At 41.0% G+C, this 22371-nt stretch overlaps 1 protein-coding gene across 2 annotated transcripts in view; it reads left to right on the top strand.

Moving 5' to 3' along the window:
• The window catches only part of CNTLN (centlein), a 535970-nt gene that overhangs the window by 329637 nt on the left and 183962 nt on the right, over positions 1-22371 (top strand). For both annotated transcript variants that reach the window (XM_030194226.1, XM_030194227.1), the window contains 2 exons: positions 6467-6635; positions 18472-18559. In XM_030194226.1, the coding sequence (XP_030050086.1) occupies positions 6467-6635; positions 18472-18559 (257 nt within the window). The remainder of the gene's footprint in view (positions 1-6466; positions 6636-18471; positions 18560-22371) is intronic.

The raw sequence follows: 22371 nt of genomic DNA, 5'->3' as shown, positions 1-22371 counted from the left end.
AAATCCCACACAGTACTCTCTCATCAACCCCCCGCCCCCAAACAAACCAGAGACTCTTAAAGTTTTTTTTTTAAAGAGCCCTTGACAATTTAATGCCAGTTTTGGGGATTTAAATGCCTCCGTTTTATTTTCTGCAACTTTAAAAGACATAATGGAACATTGGGAGATACAGGGCCTGACTACTGCACCCCTCCCCCCTGTACTTGGTGAGACCTTCCTAAGGGATCATAGCAGGAAAGACCTGCGTAAGGGCACACTATGACCACTTTTTACCACAGTTTGGTAAAAGGACCTGTTTGTAAACCACTTTGATGTGTTCTTACACGAAAGGCAGTATATTAAATCACAATGAACAAACAATAATAAACAATACTTATATCTGTGAAAATGAAAAATGGATTAGTAAAACAGTTTATTGAACTATATCTCTTACTGGATATTTCTGATACTTTTCATGCTTCTAATGCTGACTGCAAAAGGGGATTCTGCTTAATGAATGCCATTAAAACTTAGATGAGAAACAGAGTAGAAGTTGAGTATCTTTACAATTTACTGAGGATTAAAACAATCTACACTCAGGAAACAGTGGGGCTGATGCAAAAAGCTACTGCAGGGGTTTACAGTGGCAGTTAACTTGTGTGGTAGACATGGGCACACATGACATTAAAATGAATGGTAATAAGACTACAAGGTATTTTTCTGCAATACACAGGAATAAGCAGGGGTTTTTAACTCAAAAACACTGCAAGAACATTATCACAAGGTCCAAGGCAGCATACAAGGGTTTGTTGACAGACTTTAATGACACTATCAGCAGAGGTGGTGCAAGAAAGGACAGCTAGAAGTTAGTCCAAATGGAACTTTATTGAAAACAAAACCAGACACAACTCTTTCTGAGAAAAAAGGACTTTTCTCTGGGACCCTTGTGTTGACACCGTCTTTCACTATTTATTGAAGAATTTAATGACTCCTGAAGCAGACAAGCACCGAAACTCGGCCATTGAGTCTGATTTTGTCTTCAATAAAGTTCTATTTGCTCTAACTACTGACTGTCCTTCCTTGGACCACTTCTGCTGTTGATGCCATTCTCATCAATGCTGCAGAGGTCTTACTCCAAATTCCCTTGACAGAATTTAATGCCACTTTTTCGGATTTAAATGCCTCAGCTTTCTTTTCTACAACCAGATCAGTGCCTGCAACTTTATTTTTTTTAATCATTTATAATTTTTTATTTTACAAGGGTCACTTGCAAACAGTAATACAGAGATGACTGTACAATAATACAATATTAAAAGAAAACAATCTCAACTAGATAAATGGATTATATACAATCTTTCTCTTTCTTAGACCACAAAATAAATAGGGAGAGTGAAACAAGACAAGGAGATCAATTAAACAACAGTAAACAAAGAAAACGTGGTATTAACCTGATTATCCCCAGTTATTATTTATCTAAATCATTATTCCACATTGATCATCTGGTTGGCTTCTTCAAACCCAAGACGGTGTATAGTCAATTAATTTCATTGGAAACATACTTATTGTCCAATATTAGTGGAAATAATACACCTGATTTCACTTTTTTCTCTTTTAAAACCAGGAATTATTTAACAATACAAACACTTGAATCTCTAAACCAATTCCCACTGATTAAAGTAATCCCAGTTTCACAGGTTTCACTCCTTTTGAATTAATATACTAAGAGGAATCAGTGCCTGCAACTTTAAAAGACAGAATAGGACATAGCAGTTCTGTGGGCATGTCCAAATAAAAAACAAAGTGCCATCACACATCTGCACATGAACCAGAATGTTGTTCTGTGCAAAAATATTAGCATTGCAAAAATGTATGTGCAAGAAAATTTTGCAACGCTAATATTTATGGGCAGAACAGCATTCTGGTTCATGCACAGATGTGTGCTTGCACTTCTGTTTTTGTTCAAACATATGCACTGTGAAGGTGCCCTTACTGCAGAACCTTTATTTGAATGTGTCGGGTAGGCTTTTCCTGATTAACGCACAATTTCTGTGTATGTTGAATTTGCATCATTAGCTTGCATGATCACCATGAAATATTTTCTCATTAATCTCACAGTAGAAGCCATGTGCTCAGGCATGGCTTTCTACATTGGCTCTATCACATGGCTTTCTGCATTGGCTTTTGTGTTAATCTGGACAGTGTTTATAATTTGTGGAAAACCAAGAGAGGAAGAAGGGAAACACTTTTTGTTCTGTAATTTGTAAGTACCCAGTTTTTCCTGTATACATTGGCTGTGTCCAGTCATAGATATGCCTTACTGATTTTCTCAGCAATTGACAGTCTCTCTCTGTCCTAATAGTAATGCAGCCTGTTATTGCACTGATGCATTACCCCCAGCTTGAACACTCAATGAGAACCAAAATTAAAACACAGAAGTGATGATCCAAAACTGTGCATTGCATGTATCCCTGATTGTCTGTTGAAGTAGTACATGACATCTGAAATCCGAAATATTTGTATTTTACACTCATGTGATGTCTGAATAGTTCAAATAAATACATTTTATCTTTTTTTTTTATTTTATTTTATTTTTAAGGGGCCTTTTTACTAAGCTGCGTCAGGTGCTAGTGTGCGCCTAACATAGCTTAAAAAGGCATACCTTGGGATGTGCTCAGGCATTCTGTGTTAAGTGCCATTTTGGTGCCTGCTAGTCAGGAATAAGTCAACTGCTGATGATATAAAGGTTTTAATTGATAATGTCCTGTTAGCTACATTGCTGCACACAAACTGTTGAGCACAGGATTACCACATGAGACCTTACTGCCTAAAAAATGGGTGGCAGTAAGTGCTCATGTGGTTTTTTTTTTTAAAGGGCCACGTGCTAATGCAACAGCATGTGACTATTAATACAAAAAAATGGAAAATCGTCCATTTTATGGCTGCGGTAAAAATGACCTTATTGTGCAGGAAAAGCCAGCGCAAAAGCATACTAAAGCCACTTTTTCCTGCAGCTTAGTAAAAGGGCCTCTAAGTTATACAAATATAGAACCCAAGCAATAAATAAATACTTGTACACAAATACTGAGTTACAAACTACAAGTAATGAAAAAGAAGATTGCAAAATAGCAATATAAAATAGTTTTAAGGTGATTTTCACTATGAGAGACCCAGTTTTATTAGGGAGAAATTATAAAAAGAAAAACACATTAAGAATATTTCACCACGTGTAGCCTAATAAGGAGATATAAACTAAGGAGACCCTTGTAATGTTCCAGTGGAGCAAACTACCCCAGACACTCTTAATAGCCAAAAAAAAAAAAAGAAGAAAATATGAAGGTTCCCAAAAAACATATTTAGCAGCCTGATAATGAGCAAGGAAACTTTAGGTAAAGGGAGACCCCTAGTTGGAGAAGACCCCTAGTTGGAGAACCCCCTGACGGAGCAGTAAAAATTGCCCCACCACTTCAGGTCTCCTGAGAAACATCTGGACAGACCATTAACTTTAAATCTTGGCTCAGATTATAAAGTGGAGGAAAAGGTTTCTCTTAGTGATACAGAGGTATGTGCTTTGAATTTAAAAACTGAGAAACTTGAAATAATTGAGGAAACTATTGACAAAATTCAATCTGTACAATCTATCTTGATTAAAAATCTTTTGGCTGTTCTTTTTAAACTTGAGAATATGGAGCATGCTATTAGAAGTGTGAATATGAGACTATTAACTGTTACTCTGAAGTGTCACCTAGAGATTTGCTTTAAAAATACTTGGTTGGAATTGCAAGTTCCTGTGGATTTTATTTTCATCGATATTCCTATGAAGAAACAATTAGGATCCGAAGATATTATAGTAGAATTGTTGGATGTGTCCTGGACTCAGCAGCAAGATTTGAAATCTCGCAGGCAGCTTTGATTGTGACCTTGTGTAGCAGTTCCGATACAGATTTTCTTTCTAAATATTTACTTTAGGAATAGGAAGAAACCTTTTTTGGATTCAAATAAATACATTTTCAAATGCATTCTGTAATGAATTACCATCCTATATAATAATTCTCACCTCCAACAGGATGTGCTTGGGACCGTGCCTGCCGGAAGTGGTCTGCTAGGCAGACACGCACTGACCTCAGTGACATCAGTGACAATTTGGCAAAGCAAAACATTCTCAATGCTGGCCATTAGCACACAGGGTACACAATCTGAATGCCGGGCATTTGGACACAGGGTAGATAGGACACTTTAAAAAAAAAATGAAGGACGTGAAACTGCTACATCTTGGGGGGGGGGGGTGAGGAGGAAAGCGGTGGGGTATCCGGATACTGGGCGTTAGGGCCACGGGGGTACATAGACTTTTCAAAGCCTTAAGGAACCCAAAGTGTGGGAAGGAGGAGGAAAAGGAGGGGAGGGAACGGGGTGAGGGGCATTAGGAACAGGGGAGGGGGCCCTGCCACACACTCTCATTCTCACACACACACTGTCACACAGACAGTCTCACTCTGTCACACACCCGCACATTCACTCTGGCTCTCTCTCTCAAACATACACACTCCCAGGAAAACCTTGCTAGCGCCTGTTTCATTTGTTCCAGAAACGGGCCTTTTTTACTAGTATTGCATAATAGCAGTGCTACAAGGGAAATGTACAAAAGTTTACAGCTAACAGGTCCTTAGAAGAATCTATAGGGGTGGAGGCTCTTTATTTGAGGAGAATGAATTGGAAAGGGGTATGGATGTGAGGAAGGAATGGAAGGGGTTGCCTTGGGGGGGGGGGTTTAGAAAGAGGTATGGATGGTGGTGGTAGGGGGAGTTGCCCTTGACCTTTGCACCTGCCCCTAACCACTCCCTCACCATGGTTTACAGCAGGTGATTTATATTGAGACCAATGATTTTTAACATATTTATAAGTGATCTGGTAATGGGCATGAAGATGACACAAAATTATTCAAAATTTTAAATTGCATTTGGATTGAGAAATTCCAGGAGGACATTGGGAGACTAGAAGACTTGGCATCCAAATGGCAGATGGAATTTATGCTGGGGTTTACTAAGCCACTAGTGCAGCTGGCTGTGCACATAAGGAAGAGTACCCCAAATTACAGCTACATAGTATCTTCTACATTAGGAGTCACACAGGAAAAGGAACTCTGGTGTCATCATGGACTTCACTTTGAAATCTGCTCAATATGCGGCGAAGACCAGAATAGCAAATAGCATGTTATGAATTAGGAAACAGAGAATTAAAAAAAGTTATTATTTTTATTTATTGTTTGGGATTTATTAACTTCTTTTATAAAGATATTTACCCAAAGGGGGTGTATAGTAGGTACAGTTTAAAATAAAACTTACAATTTTGTTAACAGCATAACAGTAGTAACCACTGTATCGCTCCATGATTCTACTGTACTCATGTGCAGTTCTAGTTTCCATCTCTCAAAAAAGATATAACATAAAAGGTACGGAGCAGGGTTACCAAAATGATTAAAGGGATAGAACAACTCTCATATGAAGGTGGTTGGGGCTCTTCAGTTTGGAAATGAGATACCTGAGGGGAGATATGATAAAGATCTATAAAATCCTGAGTAAAGTGGAATGGGTAAATGTGAATTTCCATAATGTACAAAGACTAGGGGAAACACCATGCAGTTATGAAGTAGTACATTTAATGCAAATAGAAAATATTTTTTTCTGAATGCATAGTCAAGATCTGGAACTCGTTGCCAGATGATGTGGTAAAAGCAGTTAGCATAACTGGGTTTAAAAAAAAAGTTTTGAGAAATTCCTGAAAGAAAAGTCCATAAACTGTTATTAAGATAGACTTGGAGAAAGTCACAGTTTATCCCTGGGGTTAAGTAGCATGGAATCTTACTACTTTCTGGGATCCTGACTGAATTGGCCACTGTTGGAAGCAGGGAACTGGGATAGATGAACCTTTGGTATGACTTAGTATGGCATTTCTTATGTTCTTAGAAATCATTTTATTTTTGTTGAGCTAAAGAGATGGCATATCTACATTGATGTTGCTGAAATTATGCTTGGTGATATAAAATATATATTGTGTATTTTTCACATGCTTAGGAATCATACTTTTGCAGATACAAGAATGACTTGTCTGACATTTTTTTTAAGTTTCCCTAGCATGGAAACTAAAGTATAATACTGTTATTCAACCAGTTCATAATACCACTGGGGTTCCTGTGTTGGCTGTTTTTGTGAGATTCTAGCAGTTTTGGATAGTTGTTGGTACTAGGCATTTTTGTCTTTTAACAGATTGTGCCACAGTATACAGTAATGTCTAGAAATGCAGAACGTTTTTCAAATCTACCAGTTCATTGAAATGGAATAAAAGTTTCATGTTTGTTACAAATATAAGGTAGAACTTTGTTTAGTTTATTAGTAAAAATAATTAAGAGCTTTATGTATATTTCATAATACGAATTCAAAAGCATATTCTTATTTATTTTTTTTTCTTCACTCGCTCTAAATTTTGCTAACAGTGAGACTGAAACAACACATTCAGAAAGTTTGGGGGAAATGATCGTGAAAGCATCTGAAAGTGTCAGTCCACCAACTAATAGAGAGGATGTACTAGAGGAAAATGCAGATGGCAAAATGGAGGAAAAAGTTACATTATCAGAAGATAGGACCCCATTCCACCATATGGAGGTATAAAATGCATAATTTTTATAAAGATGTTCTTGGATGATGTCATAATACTATGTATGGGGTTCTGGGTAAGAGAAATGAGGACATTTGCTACTGTATCATTTTATTAATTATTGATTAATAAAATATATACCATCTTCTTGAACCATATCATTCAAGAAGGTTTACAAAGCATCCAAAAAAACAATTATAAGAGAAAATAAATAGTGTGGTGTGGTAGCTGTGTTAGTCCACGTTGAAGATAATAAAGAGTAATAAAACAAAGTGATACCCTTTTTATTAGACTAACTTAATAAATATTTTGTCAAGCTTTTGAAGACAGAGCGGCCGTGTTCAGATCGGTTATAAGCAAAAGATGACGATATAAAAATATATGTAGTAAAACATGAAAAGCATCCCAATGATGTTCTCAAGGGAAAAGTAGGTGGGGGTTCGAGGGAGGAATGGAGTGACAGGGAGAAACAGAAGTTAACTGGGTAACCAGAGGGTGACAAAAGGCAGTATAATTTGTAATGTGATAGGATTATGGCCAAAGTTTCGGAACTTCTTCAGGGTCACCCTGCCATGGACCCTGAAGAAGTTCCAAAACTTTGGCCATAGTCAGCTGTGGATAGTGTGAACACGCTGGGCATCCTAAAAAGATACGTTTTTGTATTGCATTCTATTACATAGACTGTAAAAGTTAAATAATTACTTGAGGTTTTTTGCCTATGATGACAGCAAGAGCTCCTTGTATTGACTGGCAGTGTGCCTAAAAAAGAACGGAGCCTGTTGAGGCTTTTTCCTCCAATCTGTTAATGATTATTGAGAGTACAGCGAATACTTAGATGAGGATTGGTCTGTTGCTATAAGATATTGATCTCCTCTAAAGCTCTGTGAGTTATAGAAAAGTCCCTTAATAAACTACACCCACACAGAGGGTTAAAAGTAAAACAAGGCACTTTATTGATGTATATGGAAGGGGTAGTCTGCTTTTTTCACAGGTAAGGAGAAATAAAAAAAAAGTCAGTCTTTGTTCTCAGGAATTCTTCCTGTGGCTTGCTCCCGCACGCCTGCAGCATGCAGTTTCTCAAAACATGCAGCATAAACAGCTGGTCTTTGGCCTGGAGTCCCAGAGCTAAAGTTCTGTGCTTTAGTATCCAAAATGTCAGGCCTAACTTACCTCTAAAGTCCAAAGTTTGATTTGTCAGTAGGATTCCAAGATAAACTTGGCCTACCTTAATGGAGCTTCTGCAGCTTACACTTCTGTGTTGGAAGCATAGAGTGAAGGACTTCGCTTCTCTCCTCAGGGCCTCCCTGTTCTATCCTGCTAGAGGGCTTTTAACTTCCTACCCCTTCTGAGCCCCGCCCTCCTGACTCAGCAAGCTACCTAAGCTATTCCCTGCTTTAAGGTAGCTCAGTTTCAGCCTCAGTGAGGAAGTATCCTTAAGGAAACTCTGCCTTGTACCGCCCACTCCCTCACATAGTGATGAAATTAGAGAATGACACAGGGACAAAGTTTGTCTCCATCTTCGCGAGCTTTGTCCTCGTCGTAACCTCCCCGTCCTCGCAAGCTCTGCCCCCATCTCCGCAAGCGCCATCCCCACGAGGGCTGTCTTATCCCATCTGCACAAGCTTCGAACAGTTATGATTTTATATTTAATTCATTTTATTATAGTACAAATAGTCTGTAGAGCTGTCGTTTTATAAATCACAAACAATACAGTACAAGGATCAACAAAATCTCTGTTTCCCCTCCCCCTTCACAAATATCCCCTCCACTATCTGTAAAACTGAACAAGCCAAATTACTACAGAATGCTAGAAAAATTAATGCTAACAGAGCACCTCAGTTACACAAATGCCAAATATATAATAGCTGACCAAAAATGATAAACATAAATTAAACCAAAATCCCAAGAAGCAATACCTTGTATGTAGTACAACATCAAAGAAATAGACAGAGATGCATTTCCTCCTATACCATGCAAAATATAAAGATGACACATACCAGGGATGGTGTTAGGAAAGTGCAACTAGGGCAACTGCCCCCTGGCCAGAGAGAGCCCTATGCCTGCTGGAAGTTGAAGGCACGGCCTGGTAAGGTCCCCTCTCATATTTCTGCCCTGGGCCCCAGCCATATCTAGCACCAGCTCTGGCAGGGTACACATTTCAAATCTGACATATTCTAATCACAAAATAGAAAATAAAATAATTTTTTCTACCTTTTGTGGTCTGGTAATTTTATTTTTCAAATCAGGCTCTGATTTCTGTTTCCCTCTGTTTTCTCTTAGCTCACTCACAAGGATCTCCTGCCCATTTGACATCTCTTCTTTCTTCATGCTCAAAATCCATCTTTCGAGTACCTATCTTTCCCCATGTTCAGGATCTTTGTTCTCTGTGTCCCCTATACTTCCCTGTCCAGCATCTCCTCTGTGCCCATCTCCCCACATTCATCATCACCACTCTATATCCTTATCCCTTCCACCTGTATCCAGCATTACTCCTCAGGGTCCCTATGCCCACCCCCCATCCAGTATCTCCCTTCTGTGTTCCTTTTCTCTCCCATATCTAGCGTCTTCACTCCCACATCTGGCATTGCCTCCTTGTGTCCATATACCAGGGAAGCAAGGGTTCAAAACTTGTTCCCACTGATGTCTTTTGTTGTCTCAGGTGCCAAATAAGATAATACATACATTTGAAAAGCAAGTATCTGCCTCTAAAAAAAAATCCAAACACAGCAGCAGGAACACTTTTAGTTGTAGAAGCATAGCTTAGTGGTTAGAGCAGTGGTCTGAGAATTTATGGAAGCCAACATTCAAATCCCATTTCTGCTGAAACTCCATGTCATCTTGCACAAGTCATTTCAATCTCTATTGCCTTATGTGTAGGTTTAGGGGTAAATTCTATAACTAGGTACATCCAGTTGGGCACACTGATGCCCCACATTGTCAGTTCTTTAATGGCATCTGTGCATCAAGATACTGTTTTAGAATACTAGCGTAACTTGGCATTTGCACGCCTAAAGTTAGGTGTGATCATTTATTCCAGATCAATGGTAGGAATAAATGGATGTGCCTAAGAGTTCCATACTATGCATGTAACTGATAGTATTCTTTAAATTACACACAGAACTTGGAGGTACATTAATACACTTCCTACATGTACACAATGCATAGTGCATTTATGTGTGGAAGTGGCAGTATTCTATGCACAGGCACACACAAATGCAGGACCCCAGTTATAGAAATGCCCTTCTAGATTGTAAACCCTTTACAACAGGAACGTGCCTACTGGAAACCTATCAGAGCCTGTACTTGAAATGTAATTCACCTTCAACTTCAATTTTGAAAGGTGAGTAAATAAACTAATATGCACATACTTACATACTTAAAGTTAAAGCAGATTATGACAGGAATTATTTCTGATCAATATCATGTAATTTTTTTAAAACAATTTAATTGTAAGCTACTTAGATATATAAATGTGGAGAACAGTTAAATTGCATATCTGTATTAAATGCCATGTAGAAGACTAGGGTTTAATTCTTGAGCCTACGTTTTACTCAGTGGGGGGGGGGGGGATTAAATCACATACAAGTTGCAAGAACATAAAGGCGCAGTGCTTATCATAGGCGGTGGGTGATATTTAAACATTGCTGTGCAAATAGTGTCACCATTAAGAACAAAATAAACACCCGAAGAATGCCATGTGTATTACATTGTGTTAAAAGAATACAAATAGAGAGGTAAAGCCTGAATCTTTCATTACATACACAAATGTTTAACATAATCGCTTTGTAGAGAAAGAGCAAAATCGCTTACTCAAGGAAGTCCTCAATTTGTTTAACGTGCCCATAGTGCTGCATAATAATATTATGAAAATATGCTGCTCTTAATGCAACATTCCTAAATGCCCATTCACAGCATGTGATCCGTAAAGGATCCTTTTTATAGAAAATTGAGTGAAATATTTAAGTAACCCAAACCTGGTTTGCCATTTTTGCATTAGATATTTATTTACCTTTAGCTTATTGTGAGTCTCAAGTTAAGACTCAAGCTGAGCCATCAGGGATTGATTCATTTTCAAATAATTTGGACTTGATGGATATCTTCCAGACCTCTGTGAATAAGGCTGCTTCTAGAGCTACTTTGTTGGTTTGCTTTGTTTTTCTGCAGGATAAAAAGTGTTTGTATATTGATTGGTGCCCAGTTAACATCCGGAAGACCACACAATGGATATTCAGTGCCAAAGGCTCAACGTGGCCTGTCATTGAATATCTGGTCTTAATTCAGCCTGCAGCTGGCAGTGGCTTAAAAAACTGCTGACCTCCAAGGGCTGAATATCGAGTCCTAGATTTTCAGAAGTTTTTTTTGTTTTTGTTTTAAGTGAAAATACTGATTTTTTTTCCCTGTTGTCTCTAGATGGACACAACGTAGAAGGAAAATGTTTCTTAGTTTTCATCAGCAGATGATATCTATGGGGGCTTAATTTGAGTTATGTTTTCTTTGTAAGTGTATGCTTACTTTTATGTGTTTTATGACCCATCACATCTTCAATTCTTTTTAGGTGGTTAGTTCTGGTTCTTGATTCTGGGGTTCTAGGCTTTTGATTTAAAGAGTAATGTTCCCTTTTCAAAGTTGTCTTTGATGCAAAAATGTTTGAAATTAAATAAGCAGGTTACTATGATTGGTGAAGAGCAATCATATGATTTCAACTTGCAAATGCTAGCCAAACCATTGTCTTTTAAAAGTAGTCATATGCCCACGGATTCTATATTGCATGCCTAGAGATCAGCGCTGATATCGATGTGAATTCTGTAACAATGCATGTAATTTAACAAGCTTAACAAACTAATGAGCGCTAATAATGAGCACTAATTGGCACTGATTATAATTTAGGTGCACAACTCGGTAAGCGTATTCTGTAATGATGTGCGCTGAACGTCTAACGCATGCGGACAAAAAGGGGTGTGGTTATAGGCAGGAAAATGGGTGTTTCATGGGCATTCTGAAATTTACGCGCCTCATTATAGAATATGGCCTAGTGTGCCTAAATCGACGTGCCAGGATTTATGCCACATTTTCGTTGGTGTAAATGAATGCCTATAGATTTAGGTGCTGAAATATCAACTAAGCGTATTCTATAGTCTGCGCCTAAATCTGGTCACTGATTATTGAATATGCTTAGTTGGCACTAATTTCAGCACTGATTTTTTAGGCACCATATATTGAATCTCCCCATAATGCCATACACTAACATTATTACCTTATAACACAAAAGTCTAAATATACAGCAATATTGCATGAATACCATACCTTAATCATTGCCCCTCTTAATTGTACTCACAATAGCCATAGTATGAAATTTTGCTTTATACTCAAATCTAACCTTAACATTATCCTCCAGTAGTGAGTTTTATGTATGTAATAGGACTTTCAACTCAAATAAATGAATGTCCTATAGGAGTGGCGTAGTGGTTAGGGTGGTGGACTTTGGTCCTGGGGAACTGAGGAACTGAGTTTGATTCCCACTTCAGGCACAGGCAGCTCCTTGTGACTCTGGGCAAGTCACTTAACCCTCCATTGCCCCATGTAAGCTGCATTGAGCCTGCCATGAGTGGGAAAGCGCGGGGTACAAATGTATCAAGAATAAAATAGATACTATTGGAGATTCTACATGGAATGTTGCTACTATTGGAGATTGTACATACAATGTTGCTATTCCACTAGCAACATTGCATGTAGAAGGCCGCGCAGGCTTCTGTTTCTGTGAGTCTGACGTCCTGCACGTACACAGAAACAGAAGCCTGCGCGGCCACATTGGTGATCTGCAAGGGCTGACTTCTACATGGAATGTTGCTAGTGGACTAGCAACATTCCATGTAGAATCTCAAATAGTAGCAACAGTGGAGGAGTGGCCTAGTGGTTAGAGTGGTGGACTTTGGTCCTGGTGAACTGAGGAACTGAATTTGATTCCCACTTCAGGAACAGGCAGCTCCTTGTGACTCTGGGCAAGTCTCTTAACCCTCCATTGCCCCATGTAAGCCGCATTGAGGCTGCCATGAGTGGGAAGCGTGGGGTACAAATGTAACAAACAACACATACTCTGTTTTATGTGGGTCATCATCCTCATCTTCAGACACTTTTTACTTTTTAAAGGATATCTCTTGCATTTCAAATGCATTTTTTTCATGTTCTCTCCTCCCCTTTCAGTTTGCTGTCAGCATCACCTTTTTTAAAATTGTTTTTATTTAAAACAACAAAACATAGAAAACTGGCAACTAAGTTATCTCTTAATACACAATAGAAGATAGAAAAGAGAAATTGGAGAAAGACCACACAAAGGTGGAGGTGCACTTAAACTAGAGAGCTGCACGGTTTCCGTCCCCGCGGGAATCCCGCGGAACCCGCGGGATTCCCGCGGGGACGGAGGCAGTTCCTGCGGGGTTCCCACGGGGATGGAACCAGTTCTGCGGGGTTCCCGCGGGGACGGAGGCAGTTCCTGCGGGGTTCCCGCGGGGATGGAACCAGTTCTGTGGGCTTCCCGTGAAAGTGTAAGCTGCACCTGCACCAGCCTCTCATCTACCGAATACCAATTTATTTGAGTGCTGTCTCCTCCTCCTCTTCTTCCTTGCTTTAACAGCATAAATGTGGAAAGTCTTCCATTAAGGAGGTGGTAGAGTCACAAATGATGACGGAATTCAAAAAGGCGTGGGATGAACATAGAGGATCTCTAATTAGAAAATGGAAGTTATATAAAACCTAACCTTAAATGGCTGCATGTGTGTGGATATGTCAAGTGGCACTTAGATGGTGACTCTCGCTGTGATGAACTAGAGCTGATACCTGGCAGACTTGTATGGTCTGTGTCTCATACATGGCAATCTGGTGTAGGATGAGCTGGAAAGGGCTTAGACAGCAACTTCAGTGGCTGGAACATGAGGACAGTGCTGGACAGACTTTTACGGTCTGTGTCCCACAAATGAGAACATGAATAGGCTGGAGTGGGCTTTGATGGCAACTCCAGCAGTTGGAACATAAGGATGGGGCCAGATATGTTCCAGAAACACGAAAGAAAAACCATAATCAAGTATATAATATCACACTCGTTGATTTAATGATGAATTGATCATGAGTGTGACTATTGGGCAGAGTGGATGGACCGTTCAGGTCTATTTGCTGTCACTTACTATGTTACTATTAATCCTCTTTGCTCCCAGGCTGGTGCACAGACCTCAGCTCTGACACAGGCACGAGAATCAGATGTCACCTGACCTACTGGCGCGTGCATGTGGCAGCCTCTCAGCACACACTGCCAGTGAATCAGAGACAAATCTTACATGTGCGCACCAGGGTTCCAAGTTCCAACTTCCGTTCCTTCCTTGCCTACAGTGCTGTGGCTCAAATCCAGAAAGAAACTGAGGGAGCTGACTGGAACTTTCTTTTATGTACTATTAAATTCTTACGGGGATGGGTGGGGATGGGTTAAATTCTTGCGGGGATGGGTGGGGATGGGTAAGATTCCAGTGGGGATGGGTGGGGACGGGTAAGATTCCAGCAGGGACGGGCGGGGATGGGTAAGATTTCTGTCCCCGTGCAACTCTCTAACTTAAACCCCACGAAGAGACAGTCCAATGTAGAGCAGAGAGGAAGTAGGGAAGATAGGCTTTTTCCAATTAGTGAGGGAGACGTATGAATGGTAAAACAGTTTATTAGGTAACATCAAAAAATGACTCTACACAGCTGTGTTTCAGCACTGAGGCGCCTTCCTCAGGAGTCATATGATATGGTGCAATGTTGAGTACCAAATAAACGTATATATACAAAACTGTATATGGCACGGTGGGACTATGGCCCACAATCTGGATAAAACAACTTCTACAGACAGTCAAAACGGTCTCAGTGTAGCATCGAGAGAGTTTGCACACCACGTCTGTTATTTAAATGCCCAGAGAGCGTGCCAAAAGTAACGAGCACTATCAAAAAGAGAATAATGACCCTCTTCTATATAGTCAGTACAAAGAATGTCAGTAAAACAAAGAATTTATGTTTCAAAGGTGATGCTTAACATCCTATCTATGTTAAGCATCACTTTTGAAACTTAAGTGTGACTTTATTATATGCCAAAGGCTGTAGTCTCAGGTTACTGCCATTTCCATAGCTTCTAATGATTATTCCCCTGCATAGACACAGAATTTCACTGTGACCTGAGACTTTCACTTCTATTTCCAAATAGCCTGAATATCTTCACTCATGAGGTCATACTTGAACCTCGGTCTTTTATAAAGCAGTACACAGAGCTAGTACACAGGCGACCCTCAGGGGGGAGGCATGCTGGCTTCAGCCTAACCCCTGGTAAGCCTTTCCTCAGCTGAGAGGTGCCCAGCTCTACCACCGGCTGCCTTTTAGGTGCTGTGGAGGACTTGCAGCTCATCTGCATATCCTTACAGCCTTCTCCGGGGTGACACCCAGGTCCACTCCGATCCACTCAGGGCCTCCGCTCCCCATTTTTCTCTTTACATCTAATCTTCTTCCCAGTTGCTAAAGTACCTCAGTCATTTATGGCCCCTATTCACATTCTCTTCCTAGCCCTGTCCCTTCCTAATCTTTTCCCTCACCCCCTACCTCTCTCCGCTACAGGAACTCACTGCCCATCCATCGACTTCATCACCTCACCTTCTCTCCTACCCTCTTCCTCCCTCTTGGCTTTTAATCTCCGTCTCTTTCTTCCCTCCATTTTGCCTTCCCCATTCCACCTAAATACCTCTCGCCTTCGACGCCTTCGTGGCCACACCTCTCCTACTCTCCTCCGCTCTCTTTTACTCCTTCTCTTACTCTCAGCCGGTGACATCAATCCCAATCCTGGCCCTCCTCACCAACTATTATCCCAACTCTACAGATCTCACCGTGACCCCTTTAACCTCATCTCTATTCCTCTACTCCCCTCCTCTACTCTGCCCTTCTCTTGCACCCTATGGAATGCCCACTCTATCTGTAACAAACTCCCCTATATACATGACCTCTTTATCTCGCGTCACCTCCATCTGCTCGCCATAACAGAAACCTAGCTCTGCCCTGATGACTCTGCTTCAGTCGCAGCCCTCTGCCACGGCAGTTATCTTTTTTCACATACTCCTCACCCTGCTGGTCGCGGGGGCGGTGTTGGTCTACTTCTCTCTCCCTCCTCCAGATTTCAACCCCTTCTTCCACCTCAATCTCACTGTTTTTCCTCCTTTGAAGTCCACTCTATCCGCCTTTTCTCTCCTCTGCCTCTTCGAATAGCGGTCATTTATCGTCCCCCTGATAAGTCCCTTTCATCCTTTCTCAGTGACTTTGATGCCTGGCTTGCCTTCTGATCCTTCCTCCCCCTCTCTCATCCTTGGTGACTTCAATATTCCTGCTAATGATCCTTCCAACTCTTATATTTCCAAGTTACTCGCTTTAACAACCTCCTTTAATCTCCAACTATGCTCCACCTCCCCCACTCATCAAAATGGTCACTGTCTTGATCTCATCTTCTCCTCCAACTGTTCACCCTCTAGTTTCCTTGCCTCTGATCTTCCCCTCTCTGATCACCATCTTATAACTTTCATACTTAAATCTCCTCCCTCCCAGTCCCGTCCTATCTTATCTAATTTATCTAGGAATCTTCACGATATTGACCCTTCATCTCTGTCCTCCCATGTTTCAAACCTCCTCTCTACTGTGGCACCATCCACGTCTGTCAACGAGGCTGTTTCTTCTTACAACAATACTCTATCCTCTGCCTTAGACACTCTTGCACCTTTGATGACCCGCCCTATAAGGCGTACAAAGCCCCAACCTTGGCTGACTTCTAATATCCGCTACTTATGTTCCTGTACCTGCTCCACCGAACGCCTCTGGTGGAAATCTCGGGCCCTTGCTGATTTCTTACACTTTAAGTTCATGCTGACCTCCTTCCAATCTGCTCTTTTACACGCCAAACAGGATTATTATATCCTTGGCTCTAACCCTCGACTTCTCTTCACCACATTGAACTCTCTCCTCAAGGTGCCCCCTCCCCCAACTCCTCCTTCATTATCTCCTCAGACCCTTGCTGAATTCTTTCACGACAAGGTTCAAAAGATAAACCTTGAATTCTCTACCTCGCCACCTCTCCCTCCACTAGTCCATTCCCCTCTCTCTCCTCCCCCTCATTCCCTTTCCTCCTTTCCTGAAGTTACTATTGAGGAAACTACACTTCTCCTTTCTTCCTCAAAATGTACCACCTTTTCCTCTGATCCTATTCCCACCCACCTTCTTAATGCCATCTCTCCTGCTCTTATTCCTTTTATCTGTCACATTCTCAACCTCTCACTTTCCACTGCGACTGTCCCTGCTGCCTTTAAACATGCTGTGGTCGTACCTCTCCTTAAGAAGCCTTCACTCGACCCTACTTGTCCCTCTAATTACCGACCCATCTCCCTCCTTCCCTTTCTCTCCAAATTACTTGAGCATGCTGTTCACTTCCGTTGCCTTGATTTTCTCTCCTCACATGCTATTCTTGACCCACTACAATCTGGTTTTCGCCCTCTCCACTCAACCGAAACTGCGCTTACTAAAGTCTCCAATGACCTATTACTGGCTAAATCCAGAGGCCTCTATTCCATCCTCATTCTTCTTGATCTTTCTGCTGCTTTTGACAGTGTCGATCACAGCATACTCCTCGATATCCTGTCCTCACTTGGATTCCAGGGCTCTGTCCTTTCCTGGTTCTCTTCCTACCTCTCCCTCCGCACCTTCAGTGTTCACTCTGGTGGATCCTCTTCTACTTCTATCCCTCTGCCTGTTGGCGTACCTCAGGGTTCTGTTCTTGGTCCCCTCCTCTTTTCTATCTACACTTCTTCCCTTGGTTCATTAATCTCATCCCATGGCTTTTCCTACCATCTCTATGCTGATGACTCCCAAATCTACCTTTCTACCCCTGATATCTCACCTTGCATCCAAACCAAAGTTTCAGCGTGCTTGTCTGACATTGCTGTCTGGATGTCTCAACGCCACCTGAAATTAAACGTGACCAAAACCGAGCTTCTCATTTTTCCCCCCAAACCCACCTCCCCATTCCCCCCGTTTTCTATTTCTGTTGATGGCTCTCTTTCTCCCTGTCTCCTCAGCTCGAAACCTTGGGGTCAACCTTTAACTCTTCTCTCTCCAATCGGTTCAAAACTCTGCTGCCCGTATCGTCTTCCGCCAAGGTCGCTTTACTCATACTACCCCTCTCCTCAATTCGCTTCAGTGGCTCCCTATCCGTTTTCATATCCTGTTCAAACTTCTTCTATTAACCTATAAATGTACTCACTCTGCTGCTCCCCAGTATCTCTCCACACTCGTCCTTCCCTACACCCCTTCCCGTGCACTCCGCTCCATGGATAAATCCTTCTTATCTGTTCCCTTCTCCACTACTGCCAACTCCAGACTTCGCGCCTTCTGTCTCGCTGCAACCTACGCCTGGAATAAACTTCCTGAGCCCCTACGTCTTGCCCCATCCTTGGCCACCTTTAAATCTAGACTGAAAGTCCACCTCTTTAACATTGCTTTTGACTCGTAACCACTCACCTCCACCTACCCTCCTCTCCTCCTTCCTGTACACATTAATTGATTTGATTTGCTTACTTTATTTTTTGTCTATTAGATTGTAAGCTCTTTTGAGCAGGGACTGTCTTTCTTCTATGTTTGTGCAGCGCTGTGTACGCCTTGTAGCGCTATAGAAATGCTAAATAGTAGTAGTAGTAGCTAGCCATGGAACCATCAGATAAGAAAAGAATTAGTTTGTCACAATGCAAAGCTATGTCTTATATAAAAGATGTTTAACTATATTGATATTCTAAAATTTAGAAAACACTGGACAAAGAAATGGAACAAACAGCTCAACAAAAGAAATGTGATCCTCCCATGATGATTCACCCACTGTTAAACATTAAAGGTATGGATATGTGCAAAATACATGTAACAGTATGAAATTATTTAACCCCATTCAACTATCCATTTTCTTGGATATTTCTAGTGAAGTATGGTCACTGTAGAAGCCCTATGCTTATTTTTGATGTGCATAAACCAGCATTTTAATGTATATTTTGCATACACATCTAAATACTGATTTTAGAAAGCTGGGATATACACATCCATAATGTGAATTCTTGCATTTGATAAGGGGGCATGTTGTGGCCGTATTCTGGTTGGGACTGGGGCTGGTCAAATACATAAACATGCATCCTCCATTTCAGAAGGGGAATGCATGTTTGCTTGCTGACATGAACATCAGGGGTTACACCTGCTCCAAGGGATTTCTAGGTTTTTGAAAGCTGCTCATTTTGTACAGCACTCAGCTGGAGGAATTAGGAGTGATCGCCTCCTTAATTTCCCAGTGTTTTCGGCCCCCTCAAAAGTAATACTGACAAAAGATATTAGGCACTGTAACAACATCAAAAAATATATACATGGATGTTTCAAAATTGACTGGCATATATATGTATGTTCTGGCACATGTGTATGTTCTAAAATACCAACATACATATGTATATGCAGACACATGTACTTTTATGTTGCTGTGTTCAAGCCATTGATAGTTCACACATTGATGCTTATAAAATGGATGTTCTTGCTGCATGTAACTGGCACATACACATCAATTCCTGGATGTATATTAGAACAAGCTCCAAGCTGGCAGATCCTGTTCTAAAACACTAGCAGAACTTGACACATACCGACTTACATGTCTCAATTTCAGTTTGTATGTCTTTTTAAAAATCCACCTCAGATTTTGTTAACATAAAACAATACCATACTATATTTGCTTTTGACCATCTTTGCAATCGTGAAGGTACTAAAAATTGCTACTGAGTACCCTGGTTATACGTCTTAACCACTAGGTGTTGCTTTAAAATTATTTTTGAGATGGCATAACTAAGATCACTACACTGTCTCTTTTTAGACTAATGTTAAGTAAGTAGTCTGTAAATTAGGCTAGAGACTCACTTGTCTCTAGTAGTGTCTAGTATCTGTAGAATGAAAGTACTGTCACAGGCTGGTCCCTCTAGGTTGGTTCTCTACATCAGGAGCTCAGCAATATCTCCCCTTTTCTATAGCTGAGGCAGGATACTGGTATACTATGCACATGCTTTATTTACAACTTCTGGTCAATGCTTTGCTATGGACTTCTAATTAGTAACTTTCACAATTAACAGACAAGCCCCTTGCAGACTTAATTGAAAGTACAATTCCACAAAAGGTAATAAAGTTCACTAATCTCAATTGTTCTGACCCTGCATAATGCAGACTACAGTTTATGGACTGTAGCATGACCTCCTACCTCCTTCTCAATTGCTGATTGCTGGTCTTATTCTATACTTCATCTTGGCACCTCAATGAGATATTTTACCCTGGTCAGTAATGGCCACAGCCGTTGTACAGCCCACTGGCACAACTTTAATTTGAGGTGTATTTCTAATGATAATGAAGATAATTGTCCCAGCTTTTTTGGCTTCCTCCAGCAAACTCCTTGCCCAGGGATTTTACTCCTGGCGGAATTCTGCGCAACTGCACAATGCAGAATTTGTGCAGAATTTCCCAGCCATGAAGAAATTACGTTTTTTGCACAGAATCTGAAAGAGGGGGTACATTTGTTTTAAAACTACCGGAATAGTACTGCGGGAACGGTGACCGCAGTTCATCCTGTGATAACGAGGATAATTAGGAAGGCCGGCTGGCTGCCCCCCCCCCCCCCCAAGCCTTGGTGGGCCCTCCCCGGGCTTACCTTAACACTCCCTGGTAGTCAAGTGGCCTCTTCAGGGACAGGAAAGAACCTGATTCTTTCTTGCCCACTGCCACCGCTTCTTCAAAATAGCCATTGAGACTTCAAGCAGCAATCTCGCAAGCCTGCTGCAGGAAGTCTCAGTGGCCATTTTGAAGAACTAGGTACCAAACTTCATTTCTTATAATATCATTTCTCAACTAAAACTATAACGGACCATTACTTGTGCTTGAAAACAACCACTGCAGATTTCTTTCTCATAGAATCTAGCTTTTGTACTCCACAAGTTTGATTAAAACACTGCGTCTTCATCATACCCAACAGAGCCTGGAAGTTCTTTAGAATCACTTAAATAGTATCCAAGCCAGAATATATATAATAATTGAAATAATAAAAAACATATTTTTCCTCCAAGCAAAATAGCCTCTGCACACATGGACCTCAGCTAATGAAAAACTGAAACTAAAAGCCACAGTGCTTTTGCATGACTGACTTTCTGCCACATTTGGAATGACAGCTGATGCCACATCTCCACAGAGAGTCTAGGGTCCTTTTACTAAGGTGCGCTGAAAAATGGCCTGCAGTAGTATAAGGACGTGTTTTAGACATGCGCAGATCCATTTTTCAGCACACCTGTAAAAATACCTTTTTTAAATTTTGACCAAAAATGGATCTGTGGCAAAATGAAAATTGACGCACGTCCATTTTGGGTCTAAGACCCTACTGTTAGTCATTGACTTAGGAGTAAGGTCTCACACGTTAACCGGGCGGTAAGGGTCTACGCGCGTCAAATGCCTTTTACTGCCTGGTAGCGCCACACGCCAGAAAATAAAAATTAGTTTTTGGCGCACGTAGTGAACATGCGTCAAAAATGAAATTATCACCCAGCACACACGGTAGCCGGGCGGTTACTCGGAATTGGCGTGCGTAAGCCCTTACGCAGCTTAGTAAAAGGGCCCCTCTAATTCCTAAAGAGCTTATCATCCCTAATTTACAGACTTAAATTCCTGCTAAATTTTTATATCAAAAGCATTTATTTGGAGCATTCTATTTACCATATAAACTACTATGCAAGAACATAATTTGCATTACTTAGTCACAATACAAAAAAAAAAACAATAGCCCCCTCCAGACTATGTTTTAGCATATCCTGCGTTATGCCATTTTTGCTGCGTTAGGTGTGCATTAGTGCCTAACACCATTTAGTAAAAGGACTCCAAGGTGATTCCCCTTATGTTGCATGATTTTTAGTTATTTTTTAAATTTTAATTTCCTGTCTACAAGCCGAAAAGCTGTTAAATTGGTGTACATTCAAACACAATAGATATTTTTCTGTCCCTGGATGATTCACAATCTGAGTTTATATTTAAGGCAGGGAAGGGTTTAGGGGCCCTTTTTTGAAGCCGCAGTAGGGCTACCGTGGCAATGGCGTGCGGCAAATCAGTCCTACCACCAGGCTACCACAGGAGCATAACAGTAGTGCTGGTGTGTGCTGTGCGATATTTCTAGCGTTCAAAAAATATTTTTATTTTTTTAAGCGCTGAGAGCTTACCCAGTGGTAATCAGGCAGCCCCTCGTGCTGCCCAGTTGCTGCCGGGTTAGTGCAGGAGCCCTTGCAGCCTCCTAAATAGGAGGTGGTAAGGTATCCCCCAGGAAGTGGCCACGCAGCAAGAGCTTCATTTACCGCATGGCCATTTCCATTAAAAAAAAAATCCTTTTACCTGCTGTGATAAAGGGGGCCTTGGCATGCGGCAAACCCATGCTCTGATGCCACCACATGGGTCCTTTTACTGCAGCTTGATAAAATGGTCCCTAAGTGACAAACAAAATTATAAAGAGCCACAATGGGATTTGAACCCGGCTCCCTTGATTCTTAGCTTGCTGCTCTAACCATTAGGCTACTCCTCCACTCCCCTATGTATTAATTTCTTTTTGTCTTCATGTTTTCTGTCATCCTGAACTAACACCATAAACTATCTGATCTA

Source organism: Microcaecilia unicolor, chromosome 2 (genome assembly GCF_901765095.1).
Source record: "Microcaecilia unicolor chromosome 2, aMicUni1.1, whole genome shotgun sequence".
In the NCBI taxonomy this organism is placed as follows: domain Eukaryota; kingdom Metazoa; phylum Chordata; class Amphibia; order Gymnophiona; family Siphonopidae; genus Microcaecilia; species Microcaecilia unicolor.
The sequence above is the reverse complement of the archived record's forward strand: the minus strand, read 5'-3'. Positions and strand labels throughout refer to the sequence as shown.